Source organism: Osmerus eperlanus, chromosome 14, assembly GCF_963692335.1.
Source record: "Osmerus eperlanus chromosome 14, fOsmEpe2.1, whole genome shotgun sequence".
NCBI classification, from domain to species: domain Eukaryota; kingdom Metazoa; phylum Chordata; class Actinopteri; order Osmeriformes; family Osmeridae; genus Osmerus; species Osmerus eperlanus.
Genome location: NC_085031.1, coordinates 17,854,152 through 17,872,244, shown reverse-complemented (window position 1 = coordinate 17,872,244; position 18,093 = coordinate 17,854,152). Strand labels below are relative to the sequence as shown.

General features: G+C 47.4%; 1 protein-coding gene across 1 annotated transcript; it reads left to right on the top strand.

The window, feature by feature from the left end:
- Positions 1-4,438: 4,438 nt before the first annotated feature.
- Positions 4,439-16,993, top strand: inpp4b (inositol polyphosphate-4-phosphatase type II B). Its single transcript, XM_062478269.1, has 9 exons — positions 4,439-4,484; positions 7,806-7,981; positions 8,292-8,415; positions 9,848-9,974; positions 11,335-11,475; positions 12,220-12,317; positions 12,601-12,713; positions 13,587-13,741; positions 16,695-16,993. The coding sequence occupies exons 1-9, from the start codon at positions 4,439-4,441 to the stop codon at positions 16,867-16,869; spliced, it is 1,155 nt and encodes a 384-aa protein (XP_062334253.1). The 3' UTR covers positions 16,870-16,993.
- Positions 16,994-18,093: the final 1,100 nt, after the last annotated feature.

The window sequence follows — 18,093 nt, the reverse complement described above, 5'->3', positions numbered from 1 at the left end:
TGCCGACTCCTACAAAATTGGAGATGTCAGCAACCTAATCTTCTACAGTGACCAGCCCCTCGCCTGGCACAGTGCTATTAAAGCGCACTACCCCTCAACAAAAAAAGAAGGGATTTGCAATGGCTGGAAACTAAGAATAAGACATGAAGAAGAACCAGAGAAAGACATAGCCCACATTAACCTGTACAAAACTGGAACAATAATAGTGCAAGGAAAAGACATCAAACAATTCCAACAAGACTTTTTAAATATTAAAGAGAAGGCACAACAGGAGAAGACTGAGAACATCCCCCTCATCCTGGCTGGGCAGACTGTGCAGACGATGCCCCCCCTCCTGAAGGCCTTATAGAGACCACACAGACTCCCGTGGAAGTCGACGCCAGTGACGAGAGGATGTCTAAACTCTGCGCCTCTTTAATGGACATGAGAGAGAGATTCACGGGACTAGAAATTGAACTTGTTGAAATGAGAGAACTCATCAACACACTACAAACATCACAGACAAAAAACACTGAAAAACAGAGAAAAGTGCCTGTAAGCAATCACCAGAAGCAGAGGAAAGAAGGGACGACCTCAAGAGAGAAGTGTCTGCACTAAGGATAGAAATGAAAGAACTACAGGAAGAAAGGTTGAGCTATCAGGCCCAGCTGACGGCAATGAGAGAAGAGATAAGAGAGCTGAGGCAAGAAAAAGAGCCAAGAACAAACCAACCCACCTCTGACCTTGACAATAACCTCGACAATATGGGACAAATCAATCTGGACCAACTGAACTCCGCCTCTTGCATAGAACACAACAACCATACCGAGGCCACACCACCTACAGAGAACACACACATTCCAGAAATAGTGCTCCTAATCGACTCGAATGGGAAGTACATAGAAGAAAAAAAGCTCTTCCCAAAACACAAAGTTACAAAACTCTGGTGTCCAAACATCCAGGGTGCCCTTCACCTGCTGAATGAAGAAAAGATAGGATCCCCCAGTCACATAATTATTCATACGGGTACTAACGACTTAAGAATACTGCAAGATAAAGTGGCCACTGCACTTAAAGGTGTGATAGAGAAAGCCACACACACTTTCCCTAACTCAAGAGTAGTGATCTCTACGCTGCTACCAAGAAAAGACTTCCACCCTGCCACCATCCAGAGGATTAATGCCAGCATATCCAGAGACTGTGCACTCAAGCCTAACGTCCAACTGGCCCACCACCCCACACTTGATCTTGACTGTCTGTATGACCAAGTACACCTTTACAAATCAGTCATCCCTACCTTCGCCAAGACACTCAAAGATGTAGCGCTCAATCGAAACCCCAACAACTCCCATAGGAGAAGCATAAGGTCACACAGCCCAACCAGAGCAAGGAGAAGTCTTCCTGGAGCTACAACCAGAGCAAGGAGAAGTCTTCCTGGAGCTACAACCAGAGGAGCTGCACACAGAGGACCTACGGCCAGAAACCCCCCCACAAGACTACAGCACCACCAGACAGACAGACAGACTCCATCAGGACCAGAATACCTACCGTCACAGAGTCCCCACCTCCCGATCCATTCTACCCAAACCAACCCTGGTCAGCCCCAATATCCTCCCCCCCTGAACCTACCTGATCCTCCCCAGTGCACCCTCTACAACCCATCCACAGAACAACAAGAGCCCAATCCTGGCCGCCATAGCTACGCTCAAGCTGTGAGTAGAGCAACACACCAAGCCCCATCATCCTGCGAGATGAGGAACATTCAACAGATGCTCAGCATGCTCTGCCAGCATCTTATAGCATAATAACAACAAAATATTAGAAATACTTTATGAATTACAAAGCTTTTACTATATCATGCTGGAATATACAAGGACTGAGGTCCTCTACTTTTGGCCTTAAGAGCAGAAACCCAGATTTTAGTAAAGAAGTAAAAAACATAGACATAATTATCCTACAGGAAACTTGGAGTAGAGGCGATGAACCTACTGGTTGCCCCCTAGGTTATAAAGAACTAATAATCCCATCCACTAAATTACCAAGAGTTAGACAGGGAAGGGACTCAGGAGGTATACTCATTTGGTATAAGTCAGACCTAAGTCATGGCATTAAATTGATCAAAAAAGGAACATTTCACATTTGGATTGAAATAGATTGCAAAATACTCTCAAATGAGAGAAATGTCTTCTTATGTGCCATCTATATACCCCCAGTAGAATCCCCCTATTTTAAAGAAGAGAGCTTCTCCATATTAGAAGAAGAGATAAGCAACTTCCAAAGCCAGGGAAATGTAATGCTTTGTGGTGACCTAAACTCCAGAACTGGAGAACAACCAGACATCCTTTGCAACCAAGGGGATAAGCATCTACCTGGTGGAGACAGCCTCAGCTTCCCTAGGTGCCCAGTGAGACTCAACTACGACAAAATAACTAACAGAAACGGGTCTCAACTACTACAACTGTGTCGCACCCTTGGTCTCTATATAGTCAATGGTAGGCTAAGAGGGGACTCTTACGGAAGGTACACCTTCAGCTCATCTATTGGCAGTAGTACTGTGGACTACTGTATCACAGACCTCAGCCCAGAGTCTCTCAGAGCATTCACAGTAAGCCCATCCACCCCCCTATCAGACCACAGCAAAATCACACTGTATATGAACAAAGAATTAATTAATCAAGAATCATCTAAAACAAGCAATCTACATAGCATTAGTAATCGTTACCGATGGCGGAAAGATAGCCAAGAAACCTATCAGGATGCTATCCACCAGCCACAAGTACAATCTCTATTGGATAATTTCTTAAACAAAACATTCCCCTGTAATAGTGAAGGTGTCAATGTAGCAATAGAGAACATAAACAACATATTTGATATATCTGCCTCTCTATCTAATCTTAAAACCTCAAACAAAACCCCAAAAAGGCCAATAATTATAAAGAAAAATGGTTTGACGAAGAATGTAAAAGCATGAGGAAGATACTGAGAAATGTATCTAACCAGAAACACAGAGACCCAGATAACCAGGCACTACGCCATCACTATGGCATAACACTTAAAGAGTATAAAAACATACTAAGGAAAAAGAAGGAACAATGTATCACAGAACAGCTCAATGTAATTGAAGAATCTATTCAATCAAATGTTTTTTGGGAAAACTGGAACAGACTATATAAACAACAACATGAAGAATTAACAATTCAAAATGGGGATATATGGATTAACCACTTCTCCAAGCTTTTCATGTACATAGATAAGAACCCAGAACAAAAACACATACACGATAAGCTCCAATTACTTGAATCTGCAATTAAGAATTACCAGAACCCTCTTGACTTTTCAATAACATTGAACGAACTACAAGATAAAATACAAAACCTAAAACCCAATAAAGCCTGCGGTGTTGATGGTATACTAAACGAAATGATCAAATTTACGGATGACAAATTTAAATTGGCCATACTAAAACTTTTTAACACCATCCTCAGTTCTGGTGTATTCCCTAAAGTCTGGAACCAAGGTCTGATCACCCCAATATTTAAAAATGGAGACAAATTCGATCCCAATAATTACCGTGGGATATGTGTCAACAGCAGACTGGGTAAAATCCTCTGTAGCATTATTAATAACAGACTCCTGCACTTTCTCAGCGAAAACAATATACTGAGCAAATGTCAAATTGGCTTTCTACCAAATTTCCGTACATCGGATCATATATTCACTCTACAATCAATTGTCGACCAACAAATTAACCAAAACAAGAATAAAATCTTCTCTTGCTTTGTTGATTTCCAAAAAGCATTTGACTCAATCTGGCATGAAGGCCTTTTATATAAACTGATAGAGAGCGGAGTCGGGGGGAAAACATATGACCTCATAAAATCAATGTACACAAATACCAAGTGTGCAGTCAAAATTGGACAAAGGCATACAGACTTCTTTGTCCAAGGTCGAGGAGTAAGACAGGGATGCAGTCTGAGTCCCACCCTCTTTAATATCTACATAAATGGTCTGGCGAGGGAACTAGAACAGTCTGCAGCACCTGGAATGCCTCTCCTGGACACAGAGGTCAAATGCCTCCTCTTTGCAGACGACCTTGTGCTTCTGTCCCCAACCAAGGAGGGACTACAGCAACATCTAGACCTGCTGCACAGATTCTGTCAAAATTGGGCCCTAACAGTCAATCTAAAAAAGACTAAAATTCTTGTTTTCCAAAAAAGAACCAGAAATCAGGATCCCAAATATCGATTCCTCCTGGGAACCAACCAATTAGAATACACCAAAAATTATACTTACCTTGGTCTAAACATCAGCACCACAGGCCACTTCCAAAAAGCTGCAAATGACCTGAGAGACAAGGCACGAAGGGCTTTTTACGCCATCAAAAGAAATGTTAAAATTGACATCCCAATCAAAATCTGGCTTAAAATTATTGAATCCATTATAGAACCCATTGCGATATATGGCTGTGAAATCTGGGGCCCACCTACTAACCAAGAATTCGCCAAGTGGGACAAACACCCCATAGAAAGCCTGCACGCAGAATTCTGTAAAAACATATTAAGAGTTCAACGCAAAACCCCAAACAATGCCTGCAGAGCTGAATTAGGAGTGTATCCTTTAATCATCAAAATACAAAAAAGAGCAACTAAATTCTACCTACACCTTAGCCAAAGTGATGAAAATACCTTCCACCACAAAGCCCTTCTATGCCAAAAGATGAAGCCAGATAAGAGTCCTCTCATCCAGCTAGTCCAGAAGCTCTGCTCACCAAACCCCACAGAGCCTCAAGACAGCAGCCACCTTATTAATCCAAAACAAATAGCAAAACAGCAAAAAGAAAAGTACATTGTTTATTGGAAAGAAGTTACACTAAAGCAAAATAAATTAGAATGCTATTTGAATCTAAAAAGACAGTACACAATGGCAGAATACCTGATCACTGTGTCTGAACCAAAAATAAGGAAGACATTAACTAAATACAGACTCAGTGAGCACAGCCTGGCCATAGAGACAGGCCGTCACAGGCAGACATGGCTGCCCAGAGAAGAGAGACTGTGCTCTGTCTGCTCACAGGGAGAAGTGGAGACAGAGCTCCACTTCCTAACAGAATGTGACCACTATACAGACATTCGAACCAAATACTTCCCCAAAATTACCAGCATATACAAGGAATTTGAAAATGTAACAAATAGAGAGAGACTGGTTTATTTATTGGGAGAAAAACCTAACTGCTGTATTTTAGCAGCAAAGTATGTATCAGCCTGTCATGACTTTAGAGAAAGCCACAATGAGGACAATTTATAATATGGCAAACATAACATGTTTTAATTTTTGTTTTAATATTTTGTTTAAATTTTACTGTAATTTTTCAGAATTTCAATATATATAAGGCAATGATTTACATTGATTAATATTTCTGTAATTCTACCGTTGCTTTGGCAATATGAACAATTGTTGTTTTCATGCCAATAAAGCCCTTTGAACTGAACTGAACTGAGTGAGTGAGGGAGTGTATTTCAGGAGATTTGCTCCCCTACTCGTTCTGTTGACATAAGTAGCGAGGGGAGAAAACATAATTAAAGTTCCCCACAAATGTGTTCAAATCATCACACACACACACACAAACTTGTAACATAGACAACACTGCCCCCTGTCGACCAAAATAGCACACTAAATAGAACTTTCCTGCAAACCCTCTCCACACCTCACACACACACCTTACACACACACCTTACACACACACCTCACAAACACATCTTACACACACACACACTCTTCACCCCCCCCCCCCCCCCCGCTCAACTTTGCCTGTTCTCAGGGGAATGTTGTGACAATCACAACATTGTGATTTTGAATCACAACTATCCTCCCCTTCTCTCCTCTCTCCCCTCTCTCACCTTCTCCCCTCTCTCCCCCTCTCCCCTCTCTCCCCTGTCTCCCCCTCTCCCCTCTCTCCCCTGTCTCCCCCTCTCCCCTCTCTCCCCTGTCTCCCCCTCTCCCCTCTCTCCCCTCTCTCCCTTCTCCCCTCTCTCCCCTGTCTCCCTCTCTCCCCTGTCTCCCCTGTCTCCCCTCTCTCCCCTCTCTCCCGCTCTCCCCTCTCTCCCCTCTCTCCCCCTCTCCCCTCTCTCCCTCTCTCCCCTCTCTCCCCTGTCTCCCCTGTCTCCCCTCTCTCCCCTGTCTCCCTCTCTCCCCTCTCTCCCCTCTCTCCCCTGTCTCCCCCTCTCTCCCCTGTCTCCCTCTCTCCCCCTCTCCCCTCTCTCCCCTGTCTCCCTCTCTCCCCTGTCTCCCCTGTCTCCCCTCTCTCCTCTCTCTCCCCCTCTCCCCTCTCTCCCCTCTCTCCCCCTCTCCCCTCTCTCCCCTCTCTCCCTCTCTCCCCTCTCTCCCCTGTCTCCCTCTCTCCCCTCTCTCCCCTGTCTCCCCTCTCTCCCCCTCTCCCCTCTCTCCCCTCTCTCCCTCTCTCCCCTGTCTCCCCTGTCTCCCCTGTCTCCCTCTCTCCCCTCTCTCCCCTGTCTCCCCTCTCTCCCCTGTCTCCCCTGTCTCCCCTGTCTCCCTCTCTCCCCTCTCTCCCCTCTCTCCCCTGTCTCCCCCTCTCTCCCCTGTCTCCCTCTCTCCCCCTCTCCCCCTCTCCCCTCTCTCCCCTCTCCCCTCTCTCCCCTGTCTCCCTCTCTCCCCTGTCTCCCCTGTCTCCCCTCTCTCCTCTCTCTCCCCCTCTCCCCTCTCTCCCCTCTCTCCCCCCCTCCCCTCTCTCCCCTCTCTCCCTCTCTCCCCTCTCTCCCCTGTCTCCCTCTCTCCCCTCTCTCCCCTGTCTCCCCTCTCTCCCCCTCTCCCCTCTCTCCCCTCTCTCCCTCTCTCCCCTCTCTCCCCTGTCTCCCCTGTCTCCCTCTCTCCCCTCTCTCCCCTGTCTCCCTTCTCTCCCCTGTCTCCCCTGTCTCCCTCTCTCCCCTGTCTCCCCTCTCTCCCCTGTCTCCCCTCTCTCCCCTGTCTCCCCTGTCTCCCCTGTCTCCCTCTCTCCCCTCTCTCCCCTCTGTCCCCTCTCTCCCCTGTCTCCCCTCTCTCCCCTCTCTCCCCTGTCTCCCTCTCTCCCCTCTCTCCCCTGTCTCCCCTCTCTCCCCTGTCTCCCCTCTCTCCCCTGTCTCCCCTGTCTCCCTCTCTCCCCTCTCTCCCCTGTCTCCCTCTCTCCCCTCTCTCCCCTCTCTCCCCTCTCTCCCCTGTCTCCCCTGTCTCCCCTCTCTCCCCTCTCTCCCCCTCTCCCCTGTCTCCCCTGTCTCCCCTCTCTCCCCTGTCTCCCCTCTCTCCCCTGTCTCCCCTGTCTCCCCTGTCTCCCTCTCTCCCCTCTCTCCCCTCTCTCCCCTGTCTCCCCTGTCTCCCTCTCTGCCCTCTCTCCCCTGTCTCCCCTCTCTGCCCTCTCTCCCCTGTCTCCCCTCTCTCCCCTGTCTCCCTCTCTCCCCTCTCTCCCCTCTCTCCCCTGTCTCCCCTGTCTCCCCTGTCTCCCTCTCTCCCCTCTCTCCCCTCTCTCCCCTGTCTCCCCTCTCTCCCCTGTCTCCCCTCTCTCCCCTGTCTCCCCTGTCTCCCTCTCTCCCCTCTCTCCCCTGTCTCCCTCTCTCCCCTCTCTCCCCTCTCTCCCCTCTCTCCCCTCTCTCCCCTCTCTCCCCTCTCTCCCCTGTCTCCCCTCTCTCCCCTCTCTCCCCTCTCTCCCCTGTCTCCCCTCTCTCCCCTCTCTCCCCTGTCTCCCCTCTCTCCCCTCTCTCCCCTCTCTCCCCTCTCTCCCCTGTCTCCCCTCTCTCCCCTCTCTCCCCTCTCTCCCCTGTCTCCCCTCCCCCCCTCAGCAGAGGACTGGTGTGAGCAGCTGCTCCCCCTGGTGAGCAGGCTGCAGCGCAGTGTGGGGGAGGTGGGCCGCAGAGCTGCGGGGGCCTTGAGCTTCGTGCTGCTGCAGGAGGCAGTAAGCAGCGCCCCCCAGGGGATGCTGCTGCAACAGCGGAGAGACGTCGTGTTCAGCCAGGCGGTACGCAGCCACGCTCTCCCCCAGAACAGGGCTTCAAGTCAGGCAGCAGAACCCCCGCTTTCAGAGGGGCAGCGTGCACACTGGAGCCAGTTTAACAGGGAGAGATCAGGATTATGGGAAAGGGTAGGCTAAGGCTAGGACAAGGGATTAGCCCTGTAGTTTCTACATTCTCATGTTTCTATGGACAGCTTATCTCACCCCTGTGTGTGCGTGTTTGTGTGTGTGTGTGTGTGAGTGCGTGTGTGTGTGTGTGTGAGTGCGTGCACGTGTGTGTGCGTGTATGTGCGCGTGTGTGTGGGCGTGCGTGCAGCTGGCCGCGCTGGCCTGTGGCTTCGTGATGAGGCTGTATGCGGGGGTGGAGGACCAGGCCTTCCTCAGACAGCTCCACCTGGTGGGCGTCCTGGCACAGTTTGAGGGCCTGCTCAGCACTTACAGTACGTACCACACGCACACACACACTGGGATAAAGGTCAGCACACAGGGTTAAACACACACACAAGTTAGATAACCACACAGGGTTAAACACACACACACACACACACAGGGTTAAAGGTCACCACACAGGGTTAAACACACACACAAGTTAGGTCACCACACAGGGTTAAACACATAGATATATATAAAGACTAGATGTCTTACGGCGGAGTCTAGAACGTCCGTCATCTTGCTACAGTCAACTCGCTCACCCATAACATTGTGTTGATGCTACATGTACTTTTTAAATGACCATAACTTGCTAAATTTTCAACCGATTTTGAAACGGTTTGGTTTGTTATCAACGTCAGAGATGTCGTTATGCCACTGCATACTTATGAATAATTATGTTATTTAAAAAAAAAATAGAATAGAAGTATGCAGTGGCATAACGACATCTCTGACGTTGATAACAAACCAAACCGTTTCAAAATCGGTTGAAAATTTAGCAAGTTATGGTCATTTAAAAAGTTACGGAGTCAGGTGGCTGAGCGGTGAGGGAATCGGGCTAGTAATCCGAAGGTTGCCAGTTCGATTCCCGGTCATGCCAACTGACGTTGTGTCCTTGGGTAAGGCACTTCACCCTACTTGCCTCGGGGGAATGTCACTGTACTTACTGTAAGTCGCTCTGGATAAGATGACTAAATGTAAATGTAAATAATCTCTGACGTTGATAACAAACCAAACCAAAATCGGTTGAAAATTGAGCAAGTTATGGTCATTTAACAAGTACATGTAGCATTAACACAATGTTATGGGTGAGCGAGTTGACTGTAGCAAGATGGCCGCCATGTGCGGACATTCTACTCCGTTGTCCGGCAACGCGGACGAGACATCTAGCCTTTATATATATCTATGGTTAAACACACACACAGGGTTGAAGGTCACCACATAGGGTTAACAGGGTTCTGGACAACCACATTCCAGTAACATGACAAGCAACAGCTATGTAGTGGCATAACAAATGAAAAGAGGTATTAAACACTGGCAGCAGGAAGAGCCCAGATGAACCCCAGATGGTCTGAATGGGCAGGAATGACAGAGCAGCAGGGACACATTAGTAAATTCCTTTTTTGTGACCACTTACTTGGTGATTAAACACGATTCTGATTCTGATTAGCAACAGAAACAGCAGTTATGCATTAAAAAGGGAGAAATATTATAAATATAAAGTGTAGCGTGCTGGTGAGTATGTACATGGAATTAAAATGGCAAATCTGGAAGTGACCAGCTGAGGGGATGTTGCTGCTCAGTCTAGAGCTGCAGGAAGGTGGAGTAGATGCTGGGGAGAGGCCAGGATGTTGGAAGCTGTTTCACAACACATTTCAGCTGTGTTCAGGACAATGCCAGGACTGGAAAGTGAAAGTCAAACGGATGTGATGTGTGGTGCAGGTGAAGAGGTGGGCATGCTGGAGGACATGGAGGTGGGCATCTCAGACCTCCAACGCGTCACCTTTAAGATCACCCAGGCCAGGACAGACCAACCCTGCCACCTGCAGCCGGTCATCAGTGGGAGGCGGTAAGACTCCAACACTCAGAATGCAGCAAACACATCTCTTCATAGGGACACAAGCTAGACAATACTAGAATAACTGACTTGACTGCATACTTTCCCTGAATGCAGATTGTGGTTCATGAAGGCATTTCACAGGTTTATTTGTAAGACTTGTCCTTTGTTTATGTTAGTCATTAGGGTTCAGTTTGTCCTGTGCTTAAACCAGCACCGTGTGGATTCTGCTTAGTGCAGGGACACACCCTGGGGAGAGGACTCAGTTTGATGCCAGGTGATGGAGCCATGTGCCAGTCAGTATTACCACTGGAGCCATGTGCCAGTCAGTATTACCACTGGAGCCACAGTATTACCTCTGGGACCCCGGCGGCTCACTGGTGAAATGTAACCCCATGCAGGCTGAGGCCTCGTCCCAGTAGCCTGGTTTCCAATCCAGCCCAGGCCCTTTATTGCATGTCATTCTCTCTCTCATTCTCTCTCTCTCTCTCTCTCTCTCTCTCTCTCTCTCTCTCTCTCTCTCTCTCTCTCTCTCTCTCTCTCTCTCTCTCTCTCTCTCTCTCTCCCACATTTCCTGTCCTCTCCATGATAACCATCTCTCTCATTAAAATAATAAGGGGAGTAATGCATCAAATACAATGAAGCCTCTTCCTGGCTGCCTCAATGTCAGGAAGCACTTTATCAGTTCTCTAAGGAGCATGCGGGCTCAGACGCATGCGGGCTCAGACGCATGCGGGCTCAGACGCATGCTGGCTCAGACGCATGCGGGCTCAGACGCATGCGGGCTCAGACGCACCCAGATGTGAGTGTTATAGATGTTTCAGGCAAAATAATATCACAATGTGCAAAATATAAAATGTCAAACCACAGAGATCAAAAGCTCCAAGGACAACAAACATCATATAGATGCTTCCAACTGCAGAATGTTGTCATGGGAACAGTGCTACACTGCAGAATGTTGTCATGGGAACAGTGCTACACTTTCTCCCTCTTCTAATTCAGCAAACTCTTTTATCCAAAGCAACATACAATCAGTGCATACAGTACGTTCAGCAGATGAACAACAACTGTAAGTGCACCAACAGCAACACCCAAAGAACTCACTGTATATTAAGTTCTCCCGTGCATTACAAACCAGGGAGGGTCATGTTGCAGATGCTATCTCTGTCTGAGGGAAGCCATGCTAACTTGAGCATGACTTCTGGATCTGTAAGTGCTTCTCTGACCTGTGAAATAATCTGTATGTTGAGCAATATAGCATTACTTTCATCACTTTTGGCTGTTAACCATCGTCTTTTATGCCATCTCTACATTTATGTTCCCTACATTCCTCCCCTCTCCCTCCTCTCCTCCTCCTCCCTTCCCCCTCCAGAGACCACTACACTGTAGAAGTTCCCCTCCCTCAGGGGGCGTTTCAGGCGTTGCCGTGGGAGATGAGGGAGGGCCAGCCCCTGCATGTCCACCCTGTCCTCTTCAACGTGGGGATCAACGAGCAGCAGACCATCGCTGAGAGGTGCTAGTACACACACACACACAAACACACTCACTCACTCACACACACACACTCTCACACTTACACACACACTCTCTCTCACACACACACTCAATCACTCACACACACACAGACAGACACACACACACACACACATACACACTACATGGGAGTCCAGCATGTGTTTCTCCTGTGAGAGCAGAGGGTTAGGGTAAGGAAGGGTTAGGAAGCTGGCTCCAGCAGGAAGCTGGCTCCAGCAGGAAGCTGGCTCCAGCAGGAAGCTGGCTCCAGCAGGAAGCTGGCTCCAGCAGGAAGCTGGCTCCAGCAGGAAGCTGGCTCCAGCAGGAAGCTGGCTCCAGCAGGAAGCTGGCTCCAGCAGGAAGCTGGCTCCAGCAGGAAGCTGGCTCCAGCAGGAAGCTGGCTCCAGCAGGAAGCTGTCAGGTGATAGCATCAAACATACAGGCTTTCTGCACAGTGGAGCCATGTGTGGATCGAGTTATGTATGATGACAAAGCATCTAACATTACAGGATTCAGTCATTCTGCTAACAAGCTTGTGCTTGAGCCATCCAACTCAGCTAATCGTTTTCCAGTAACACCTTTCTCTCTATCTGTCTCTACCTCTCTCTACCTCTCTCTACCTCTGCCTCTACCTCTCTCTACCTCTGTCTCTACCTCTCTCTACCTCTGTCTCTACCTCTCTCTACCTCTGTCTCTACCTCTCTCTACCTCTCTCTACCTCTGTCTCTCTTTCTTCCATCCTCAGGTTTGGCGACAGCTCCTTGCAGGAGAGAATCAACCAGAGGAACTTTGAGATCTTAGATGGTTATTACAGATCGCTGAAAGAAAAGGTGTCCACAGAAGGTGAGTCTGAAGCAACTGCTAGCATACTGTCCTCTCTGAGGTCCACATTTGCTAGCATACTGTTCTCTCTGAGGTCCACATCTGCTAGCATACTGTCCTCTCTGAGGTCCACATCTGCTAGCATACTGTCCTCTCTGAGGTCCACATCTGCTAGCATACTGTCCTCTCTGAGGTCCACAAACCTTGACCACTGTGCTCTCATATCTGTTAGCATACTGTCACCAAGTACAACAACATATTCTGCTGAAATCTTCTAAGACGTTGTTTTAATTTATTTTCCCAGATCTACCACATTTTGAAACACAGAGCGACTTGAAAGAATTACTTGAAACCTTGGGCCAGAATGTAATTACAAAGAAGAGGAAGAATGTGGAAATACTGTGGCTTGCTGGAGCGGTGAGATATATACACACACACGCTCACACACACACACTCACACACCCACACACGCTCACACACACTCACACACACACACACACACACACGCTCACACACACTCACACACACACACACATCTCTTCCACATACTTATTATTATTCAATTCTTTTTATTGGATTTCACATAAATGTATACAATGACACAATAATAACTGACAATTTTACATTAAAGCTGATCATGTGATAATTCACACCGATGAAATTAACATACAAATCTACAAAATCAACTCTAATAAAATATACAAAATAAAATAAATAAATACATTAAATAATAAAACCAGACAAGACAGCAAGCAGGTAGGGGGAGGGGGGGGGGTGTAAGGCTTTAACCCATGAGAGCAGTTATTGAAGTAGTTTAAAAATGGCTGCCAAACCCTGTGGTACTTCCTACAAGAGCCTCCAATGCGGAACCTCAGCTCCTCTAGTTTAAGGTGTGCCATGACATCCTTCTCTTCCACATACTTACTCACACGCATGCAGGTTGAATATTATCTGGGCCAAATCTGTTTCTATAACAATGGGACTTTCTATCTAGTAATTCCAGATTCTGTGTGTAACCTGATGTTGCCTCAGACTTGGGTGTTGATTCTCTTCTCACGCCTCACTGAGCTCCTGCATAACATACAGTCGTAGGAGAAGATGAAGAGCAAATATTTAGTCAGAGACAAGCAATATTGAATTTCTGGATACAGCTTTTCAAAAATAGCTTTCAATTCTCTATTAAAATTCCTAGTTTTACATAATGGAGCATGCATTTTGAAGTCAGTACAGTGTCAGTAAAAAGCAGGATAACATGTCTTGTTTGTTCCTGTGTCGTGTGTCCCCGGGCAGATCTGCAGGAGGATGAATGGCATCAGGTTCACCAGCTGTAAAAGCGCCAAAGACCGGACGTCCATGTCTGTGACCCTGGAGCAGTGTTCTCTGCTCCGCGACGAGCATCAGCTCAACAAGGACTACTTCGTACGAGCTCTCGACTGCATGAGGAGGTGAGACGTACCTAAACTACCAGCATTACCATCACCCACCATGTCCTTAAACTACCAGCATTACCATCACCCACCATGTCCTTAAACTACCAGCATTACCATCACCCACCATGTCCTCAACTACCAGCATTACCATCACCCACCATGTCCTCAAACTACCAGCATTACCATCACCCACCATGTCCTCAAACTACCAGCATTACCATCACCCACCATGTCCTCAAACTACCAGCATTACCATCACCCACCATGTCCTCAAACTACCAGCATTACCATCACCCACCATGTCCTCAAACTACCAGCATTACCATCACCCACCATGTCCTCAAACTACCAGCATTACCATCACCCACCATGTCCTCAAACTACCAGCATTACCATCACCCACCATGTCCTCAACTACCAGCATTACCATCACCCACCATGTCCTCAACTACCAGCATTACCATCACCCACCATGTCCTCAAACTACCAGCATTACCATCACCCACCATGTCCTCAAACTACCAGCATTACCATCACCCACCATGTCCTCAAAAAACTTTACAGGGGTGAAGATTTGACCCCTACTAGGCTAACCATATGGCATGCGTAAAGATAACGGTCAGAGTTTATGGCATGCTTAAAACAATAAGGGTCAGCGTGTTTACGTCAGCCTAGTTTTGCCTAGAGTTCATTTGGAGGGCTCCTCTTTCTGCACGAAAGGAATGCTGTATAAAGGTTACATCCTTAATTTATCAAACACAGACCCACTGCGTCATGATATTTTATACTAGTTGGCTACTTATCTCTACTTATGTTGAAGTTATGTGATGTTCTTATGTTCAAATTTAGCAATAATCCAACTAGCAACCTAATGCAAACTAGCAACCTAATGCAAATTTACTATACAAATAAGGTAAGGTGATGCACCCAAAGCTTATCCCCATCTTTCATAAGGAGCAAATGTGATATTATCATATATCATATAACAACAAAAAGGATGTATATAAATATATAATATTGTCTGTGGAGTTGGTTGTCCAGCTGTCTTGATCCTTTCCTTTGCTGCGTAATCCAAACGGTGGAATGTATAGTACTATATGGGTTAGGGTTAGTCACTATATGTGACAACAAATTAGGTTCTTCCCCATCCCACTCTGCATCCATGGCTCTGCATAAATTACCCCCTCACTCAGGCTGCAGTTACCCCCTCACTCAGGCTGCAGTTACCCCCTCACTCAGGCTGCAGTTACCCCCTCACTCAGGCTGCAGTTACCCCCTCACTCAGGCTGCAGTTACCCCCTCACTCAGGCTGCAGTTACTTGCCTCGTTAGCTTCCAGTCAAGCCGTTATCCTAACGCTCCTTCAGGCCTGCAACAAGCTAACACTAGCTAGCTACTTCTCTATTAAAACAAGGGAAACGTAAATCTGACAAATATAAAAGTGGTTTGCAATTTGTATTTATAATTGATCTTTTCTAATATGGTACTGTATCTAACGCTATCGCTGTATCTATCGCTATCGCTGTATCTAACGCTATCGCTGTATCTATCGCTATCGCTGTATCTAACGCTATCCCTATCAATTTACTCCCAGTTCGTCACACTCACAGTACAGTACATTGGTTGACTGAGAATTCAAGATGAAATTAGGATAATTGAATTTGGAACACTACCCCTCAGTCCATATTAACATTCCTCTGATGGAACTAAACCCACTGATCATGTGACACAGCAGGTAGTGAGCTCCCAGCGCACCTGTAGATATAAATCCCTTAACCCTCGTGCTGCCTTCGGGTCACATGACCCATAACGAACCATCGTTGTGTTTACCCAATTTTACCCAATACAAAAACAAATACAAATAATTTTCTTTTAACCATTCCAATGTGGGGGGTCTGAGACAGCCCGACAGTTAAAAGAAAATGCTTCACTTTGTTTTTGTATGAGGTAAATTTGTCGCAATACGACGGTGGGTCACAATGACTGATGGGTCAGAATGACCCGAAGATAACACAAGGGTTAATCCATGCTTAGATCTAGGCCACAACAGACGTTCTCAGATAAACTGGTTTGTGTGTTTATTTAGAGAAGATCTTGAAAGCTGGACGTTGTCAGAAGCAGAACCAGTCAGGTGACAGTTTAGTGTGTTTTGTTTGTCTCTGGGGCTTAAAGGGATTAAAGATGTCACATCTCTCACTCACTGGGGTGGGTTGAATCAAGATACAGACACAAAACTTTGTGGCTTCCTGTTTGTCTCTCTCTGGCTGTTTCCGTTCACTTATACACAGCATATTTACCTTCACTTTTACACAGCATATTTACCTTCACATCTACATAACATAAGCTTGTGTTGTAGCGATGTACACAAGTGCAGCATATGTGTTAATAATCGACCGGCTTCAGCTGGCGTGAATAGCTTTAGCAGGCTGCATTCATGTAACCTCCTAGCATATAAAGATCTAACGTAGTGTTTTGGCCATGGTCTGAAGACGTATTGTGGGTTATTGAATACCATAATAGTTCTGAATTCTGCATTGTCGGAACAGCACAGACACCTAAACACATACATGAATTTGGCCAATCAGAACCTGCTATACAATCTAGTTCTCTAGTTTTCTCCATCCATCTCCACCCACCTATCTATCGATCCATTCATTCACCTATCCATCCATCTGTCTATCCATCCATCCATCTATCCACCCATCTATCTATATCCATGCATCCATCTTTCTGTCCGTCCGTCCTCCATACTTGTCCGTCTGCTTGCGTCTGTGTCTAACTGGGGATCCTCTAACTGGGGATCCTCTAACTGGGGATCCTCTAACTGGGGATCCTCTAACTGGGGATCCTCTAACTGGGGATCCTCGTCTTCACTAACACTGTCTTTCTCTTTCTGTTGCTTTTCTGTTGTTTTCCTGTTTATTTCCCCCGGTGCCTAACCCCTGACCTGCTGTCCACCGGCCAATCAGCCGCCTGGTGCAGGGAGACGTGGGCCAATGGGAGGACCCGGAGGCGGGCTCTGTGGCAGAGAACAAGCCGGCGTCCCGTCACTTCTATCCAATCGCGTTGTTGCTCGTTAGTTCCCACCTACTGGTGGTGTGGCTCATCTTAAGTCTGGTTTTTCTGCTCGCAAAATATCAATAAACTGCTGATGATGCCTCTTCTGACTCTTCACATTAGGTTTGGTTGTTCTGTCTGTCTGTGTCCTTTCTCTCCATATTAATCTGTATATATATATATATATATATATATATATATACTCCGCTAAGCACAACTCTCCAAAACACAGCTCTCCAAAACACAGCTCTCCTAAACACAGCTCCCCTAAACACAGCTCCCCTAAATACAGCTCCCCTAGATACAGCTCTCCAAAACACAGCTCCCCTAAATACAGCTCCCCTAGATACAGCTCTCCAAAACACAGCTCCCCTAAATACAGCTCCCCTAGATACAGCTCTCCAAAACACAGCTCTCCTAAACACAGCTCTCCAAAACACAGCTCTCCTAAACACAGTTCTCCAAAACACAGCTCTCCTAAACACAGCTCTCCTAAACACAGCTCTCCAAAACACAGCTCTCCTAAACACAGTTCTCCAAAACACAGCTCCCCTAAACACAGCTCCCCTAAACACAGCTCCCCTAAACACAGCTCTCCTAAACACAACTCCCCTAAACACAGCTCTCCTAAACACAGCTCCCCTAAACACAGCTCCCCTAAACACAGCTCTCCTAAACACAGCTCTCCTAAACACAGATCCCCAAACACAGCTTTCCTAAACACAGCTCCCCTAAACACAGCTCTCCTAAACACAGCTCTCCTAAACACAGCTCCCCTAAACACAGCTCTCCTAAACACAGCTCCCCTAAACACAGCTCTCCTAAACACAGATCCCCAAACACAGCTCCCCTAAACACAGCTCTCCTAAACACAGCTCCATCTAGTCTCCTAGAAGGGACTGTGGAGAGACCAGTAGACACCAGCACTGCTCCAGTAGATGCCACTGCACCCCAAACCACTTCCTTCAGCACACCATTTACACACAGTACCCAGATCTCAGAGACAGTGGTCCATCCACAATCACAAGGCATGAGCCCTGCAGCCTCCGTGCCCGGCCCGCCCTGTCCCGGCCCACCCTGTCCCGGCCCGCCCTGTCCCGGCCCGCCCTGTCCCGGCCCGCCCTGTCCCGGCTCACCCTGTCCCGGCCCGCCCTGTCCCGGCCCGCCCTGTCCCGGCCCGCCCTGTCCCGGCTCGCCCTGTCCCGGCTCGCCCTGTCCCGGCCCGCCCTGTCCCGGCTCGACCACAGACCCACCTGGGAGGTAGATGCCTACAACCCAGTACATCAACACATTTCATGTTTAAATGACTAA